The following is a 6,005-nucleotide window of genomic DNA, read 5'->3' on the forward strand; positions in this document are numbered from 1 at the left end:
TTTTCCTAAAAGGGGGAGATGTAGTGAGAATTGTATTGTGTCCTAATGTGATTGCCGTAGTGACTGGTGACGTGTGTGTCAGTATATAGACACCGGAGCGGGTTTTCCATTAGGCAGAAATACACGTGTGCTACCTGTGAACTGTTGTGACTCAAATAAATCAGAGAAACCAACACGGCACGTCTCATCTCATGACAGTGACAATCAGTGATGTTTGTAAAATGACCACTAGGTGTCGATAGAGAAAAAGAAATAAACAAGAAGAAGGACTAACAGGCTGTAAGATGAACAAATAAACAAGGTGACCATCACAAAAGTTTCCTTTGGACGATTCATCAAACAAAACAAAATCTTGTTAAAATATCCGAATTGTTGAATACAAGTCAAATGTAGTGATATATATAAAATAAGGTTAAAATACAGTTAATGCGTCGGCGTAGTACTTTAGTAATTCAAATTCTGCTTCTCTTGATGAAATACCAGCGTGTAGTGAGGCGTGGCGTAATGACGTTGCTAATTTGATTCTAATTTATGTGTCAAGCAGCTGCACCCATGTGCGCATGTGGACAGGAAATAACGTCTTGAAATTCCAATGTGCGCATGCGGACAGGAAATGACGTCATAAAACTGAGCCCTGGAAGCAAAACGGGACGAAGAAGCAAATAGGGCAGTGACACCTCCATCACTGAATCGCGCACGGAGTCCATGTTTCAGGCGGGAGTTCCATCGTCGGTCGGGAGCTGATGACACAGCACTTTTTTAAAAAAGAACCACAAATCAGGTCGGGAGGCCCCAACCCTGGCTGTGACGTCACACAGGCGGAACCAAAGCGCAGGGGTGCTGCTCCGCTGCGGCGCCGACCCAACCCACCGCGGTGCCGTGAAACCCCCCCCCAGACTGACGTGGTTCGGCCCTCTACTGTTCGAACCTGGAGCGGGAGAAGCTGCTGACGTGACAGCGCAGAACCACCGTTCTGACTGAGGCCCGGTTCGACCCACTCCAGCCACGTGAGAGCAGTGCGCGAGCGATATCGGAGGTCAGGCCGCGGGTGTGTGCGTGTCCGCTCGCCGGGAGCTAACGCGGCTAAGCTAACGCGAGGAGCCGGGATGGACCGCAGCACCGCTCTCAAGTCTCTGCTGCTGGCGGTCCAACAGTACCGGGCCAGCAGGACGGCGCTCAACGCGACCAAGCTCCAGAAACAGGTGGAGGTGAGTGGCCACGGGGACCGGTTCCGAGACCGACTCCCGGTTGGTACCGGGTGACAGTCTGGAGCAGGTCGAACCGTGCGATCGGGTTCGTCACCACCACCACCACCACCACCATCATCTTCATCACCATTATCATCGTCGTCATCTTCATCCTCACGTCATCCTCGCTGTCTTCATCATCCTCATCGTCATCCTCCTCCTCACCACAATCATCATCATCATCATCACGAGGAAGAGCAGGTCAGGCCCGGTGCTCTTCCTCCTCCTCCTCTTCTTCTTCCTGTGTTGCAGGAGCTGTCGGGCCTCCAGGTCGACTGGCTTCTGTCGTCGGGTCAGGTGCTGCCCACCGAGTGTGTGAGTGGACTGGTGGAGCTGATCGGGAACCAGAACACCAGCCCGGATCTGAGCGGCACCATCGTCAGCCTTCTGGCTCAGCTCGGTACTGCACACGCTCAGAGCGGCTCAGGTTTGCTGGAGGCTCCGGCTCAACTGTGTCTCCTCTGCTGCAGCCGGTGACGACTGCAGTCGTCAGATCCTCCACAGCAGCTTCAGCCTCACCAGCAGTCTGGCCTCCGTCCTCCACCGCTACAGCGCCACCCCTGCCGAGCCGCTGGTACTGCAGGTCAGTAGCAAACCATGCCGTGAGAGCGACGTCACCCCCTGAACACCTGGGTGTGTCGGTGTGTGTCTGTGTGCGTGTGCGTGTGTGCAGAGCCTGCAGGTGCTGCAGAAACTGACCTACCACACACAGGTCTCGCCCTCCACCAGCTACATCCATGAGCTGCTGGCCTTCCTCATCACCAACATGTGAGTGAGGCCTTCATCTCTGGAAGCCTGCCTCCTCTTCCTCCTCCTCCTCCTTCTCTTCCTCCCCCTCTTCCTACTCCTCTTCCTCCTCCTCCTCCTCCTTCTCCCCCTCTTCCTCCTCCTCCTCCTCCTCTTCCTCCTCTCCCTCCTCCTCCTCTTCCTCCTCCTCCTCCTCCTCCTCCTCTTCCTCCTCTCCTCCCTCCTCTTCCTCCTCCTCCTCCTCCTCCTCCTCTTCTCCTCCTCCTCCTCCTCCTCCTCTTCCTCCTCCTCTTCTCCTCCTCTTCTCCTCCTCCTCCTTTTCCTCCCTCTCCTCCTCCTCCTCTTCCTCCTCCTCCACCTCCTCTTCCTCCTCCTCTTCCTCCTTCTCCTCCTCCTCCTCCTCCTTTTCCTCCCTCTTCTCCTCCTCCTTTTCCTCCCTCTTCTCCTCCTCCTCTTCCTCCTCCTCCACCTCCTCTTCCTCCTCCTCTTCCTCCTCCTCCTCCTCCACCTCCTCTTCTTCCTCCTCTTCCTCCTCCTCCTCCTCCTCCTCTTCCTCCCTCTTCTTCTCCTCCCCCTCCTCTTCCTCCTCTCCTCTTCTCCTCCTCTTCCTCCTCCTTTTCCTCCCTCTTCTCCTCCTCCTTCTCCTCCTCCTCCTCCTCCCCCTCTTCCTACTCCTTTTCCTCCCTCTTCTCTTCCTCTTCCTCCCTCCTCCTCCTCCTCCTCTTCTCCTCCTCCTCCTCTTCTCCTCCTCCTCTTCTCCTCCTCTTCCTCCTCCTCTTCCTTCTCCTCCTCTTCTCCTCCTCTTCCTCCTCCTCCTCCTCCTCCCCTCCTCTTCCTCCTCCCCCCCTCCTCTTCTCCTCCTCTTCCTCCTCCTCCCCTCCTCTTCCTCCTCCTCCCCTCCTCTTCCTCCTCCTCCCCTCCTCCTCCTCTTCCTCCTCCTCCTCTTCCTCCTCCTCCTCCTCCTCCCCCTCTTCCTACTCCTTTTCCTCCTCCTCCTCCTCCTTCTCCTCCTCTTCTTCTCCTCCTCCTCCTCCTCCTCCTCTTCTTCTCCTCCTCCTCCTCACGCCTCTGCTCTCTCCAAGTCAATCCCAGGATGATGACATCATCATGCCGTGCCTGGGCGTGATGGCCAACCTGTGCCGGGACAACCCTGCTCTACAGAGTCACATCAAGAGTCTGGTGAGTCGCGGCGTGCGCGGCGGCCTTGGCGACTGGCTGGTGACGGTGTGGTGCTGTGGTGCTGCAGGAGCAGCTCAAGCCCTTCTACCGCAGCCTCATCAACTTCCTGGCTCACAACAGTCTGACCGTGGTGGTCTTCGCTCTGTCCATCCTGGCCAGCCTCACGCTCAACGAGAAGGTGGGAGAGAAGGTACGTGCCTTTGACCTCTGACCTCACCTTTGCTGATGCCTCTGGAGCCCAGCGCTCCTTACACTCTCGCCGTCGCTGCTCGCAGCTCTTCGACGCCAAAAACATCCACCAGACCTTCCAGCTGGTCTTCAACATCGTTGTCAACGGCGATGGAACTCTGACCCGGAAGTACTCGGTGGACCTCCTGGTGGACCTGCTGCGTAACCCCAAGATCGCTGAATACCTGAGCAGGTACGACCACCGGCTGGTCCCACCCTGACCCCCGACCCGTGACCCCTGACCCCCGTCCTCTGGCCACAGGTATCAGCACTTCTCCGCCTGCGTGACTCAAGTGTTGGGGCTGTTGCAGTCCAAAGACCCGGACTCTGCTGCCAAGGTGCGTCCAGAGAAAGTTCCGCCGGTGACGGCGCGGCGTTGCCTCACGTCATGTGACCTCAGGTCCTGGAGCTGCTGCTGGCCGTGTGCCGGGTCTCGGGTCTGCGTCCGCTGCTGTGCCAGGTGGTCTTCCGACCCGTGGGAGCCAAGGTCCGGGTGGGCAGGACCAACAAGGCGGAGCCCGGTCTGGCGCTGGTGCAGTGGCTGAGTGCGCCTGTGGAGGGCGGCGAGCGCTGCGCGCTGCAGACCCTGGAGCTGCTGCAGGAGCTGCTGGAGGTGGGCTGACCCACTCGAGAGCCACCCTCCCCAACCCCCCTCATGACCCGTGCTCGTGACTGCAGGAGGCACTGGAGTCCACGTCCGACTCAGCGCTGAGCTTCCTGGAGATGCTGCTGCCGGTGCTGCTGGGCCTCCTGGACCAGGGCGGCATGGACCTGCGCCAGCGCTGCCGGCGGACCACGCGCGTCACCCGCCTGCTGCTCAATATCCTTACCAGCGCTGCGCGGCCCCGCCCTCTGCCCTCTGAGCCGCCTTGACTCGCCCACCTCTGTGTGCCCGTGACTCCAGCAGGTCCCTGGTCTCCCGACACCTCAGCGCTCCGCTGCTGCTGTCCCAGGCCGAGTCCCTGATGTCCTGCCCGGTCCGGGCCTCCGACGCCGACCTCAGGTGAGTGACCCCCGGCTGGTGGTGGGAGGCGGGTCACCTGCAGTGATGACCTCTGCTCCAGTCAGCTGAGCGCCGACTCCCTGCTGAAGACTGTGGAGCTGATGAGTCGCCTCCGGCAGCAGGTGCCCGACATGGAGACGGGCTTCTACCGGACCTTACAGGTGCACGCACACACGCACGCACGCGCTGTAGGGAAATACACCTGTAATGTGTCTTCCACGTGTCCGTTGACTCGTGAGAGTGACGACCAAAAACCCACTAGTTCAACTCCAAAAGAATGTCTTCCCTGACAGAGGAGTCTGGTGACCCTGCCGGAGCTGTGGTTCCACAGCCTCAGCTCCAGTGGTGGAGACTGAGAGCTGGCCCTTACTCTTTTAATACACATTTCAGTCCATTTTGGGGTGTTGCCACGGATGGCTCCTGGTCTCCTCGTGGTCCTGGTCCAGTTCCAGGTGTGGTGTAGACTCCACTGACGGGTCCTGGTCTCCTCGTGGTCCTGGTCCAGTTCCAGGTGTGGTGTAGACTCCACGGATGGGTCCTGGTCTCCTCATAGTCCTGGTCCAGTTCCAGGTGTGGTGTAGACTCCACTGATGGGTCCTGGTCTCCTCGTGGTCCTGGTCCAGTTCCAGGTGTGGTGTAGACTCCACTGACGGGTCCTGGTCTCCTCATGGTCCTGGTCCAGTTCCAGGTGTGGTGTAGACTCCACTGACGGGTCCTGGTCTCCTCATGGTCCTGGTCCAGTTCCAGGTGTGGTGTAGACTCCACTGACGGGTCCTGGTCTCCTCGTGGTCCTGGTCCAGTTCCAGGTGTGGTGTAGACTCCACTGACGGGTCCTGGTCTCCTCATGGTCCTGGTCCAGTTCCAGGTGTGGTGTAGACTCCACTGACGGGTCCTGGTCTCCTCATGGTCCTGGTCCAGTTCCAGGTGTGGTGTAGACTCCACTGACGGGTCCTGGTCTCCTCATGGTCCTGGTCCAGTTCCAGGTGTGGTGTAGACTCCACTGACGGGTCCTGGTCTCCTCATAGTCCTGGTCCAGTTCCAGGTGTGGTGTAGACTCCACGGATGGGTCCTGGTCTCCTCATAGTCCTGGTCCAGTTCCAGGTGTGGTGTAGACTCCACTGATGGGTCCTGGTCTCCTCGTGGTCCTGGTCCAGTTCCAGGTGTGGTGTAGACTCCACTGACGGGTCCTGGTCTCCTCATGGTCCTGGTCCAGTTCCAGGTGTGGTGTAGACTCCACTGACGGGTCCTGGTCTCCTCGTGGTCCTGGTCCAGTTCCAGGTGTGGTGTAGACTCCACTGACGGGTCCTGGTCTCCTCATGGTCCTGGTCCAGTTCCAGGTGTGGTGTAGACTCCACTGACGGGTCCTGGTCTCCTCGTGGTCCTGGTCCAGTTCCAGGTGTGGTGTAGACTCCACTGACGGGTCCTGGTCTCCTCATGGTCCTGGTCCAGTTCCAGGTGTGGTGTAGACTCCACTGACGGGTCCTGGTCTCCTCATAGTCCTGGTCCAGTTCCAGGTGTGGTGTAGACTCCACTGACGGGTCCTGGTCTCCTCATAGTCCTGGTCCAGTTCCAGGTGTGGTGTAGACTCCACGGATGGCTCC

General features: G+C 58.9%; 1 protein-coding gene across 1 annotated transcript in view; it reads left to right on the top strand.

The window, feature by feature from the left end:
• The first annotated feature begins 610 nt into the window (after positions 1 to 610).
• cip2a (cellular inhibitor of PP2A) overlaps positions 611 to 6,005 on the top strand; it is a 9,977-nt gene continuing 4,582 nt past the window's right edge. The window contains exons 1-12 of the mRNA XM_053859101.1: positions 611 to 1,208; positions 1,500 to 1,647; positions 1,718 to 1,830; positions 1,921 to 2,015; positions 3,077 to 3,173; positions 3,241 to 3,363; positions 3,449 to 3,594; positions 3,664 to 3,739; positions 3,802 to 4,014; positions 4,080 to 4,221; positions 4,284 to 4,404; positions 4,466 to 4,565. Of these exons, the coding sequence (XP_053715076.1) occupies positions 1,107 to 1,208; positions 1,500 to 1,647; positions 1,718 to 1,830; positions 1,921 to 2,015; positions 3,077 to 3,173; positions 3,241 to 3,363; positions 3,449 to 3,594; positions 3,664 to 3,739; positions 3,802 to 4,014; positions 4,080 to 4,221; positions 4,284 to 4,404; positions 4,466 to 4,565 (1,476 nt within the window). The 5' untranslated portion in view covers positions 611 to 1,106. The remainder of the gene's footprint in view (positions 1,209 to 1,499; positions 1,648 to 1,717; positions 1,831 to 1,920; positions 2,016 to 3,076; positions 3,174 to 3,240; positions 3,364 to 3,448; positions 3,595 to 3,663; positions 3,740 to 3,801; positions 4,015 to 4,079; positions 4,222 to 4,283; positions 4,405 to 4,465; positions 4,566 to 6,005) is intronic.

The sequence above is a fragment of the Synchiropus splendidus genome, chromosome 3, assembly GCF_027744825.2.
Source record: "Synchiropus splendidus isolate RoL2022-P1 chromosome 3, RoL_Sspl_1.0, whole genome shotgun sequence".
NCBI classification, from domain to species: Eukaryota; Metazoa; Chordata; class Actinopteri; order Syngnathiformes; family Callionymidae; genus Synchiropus; species Synchiropus splendidus.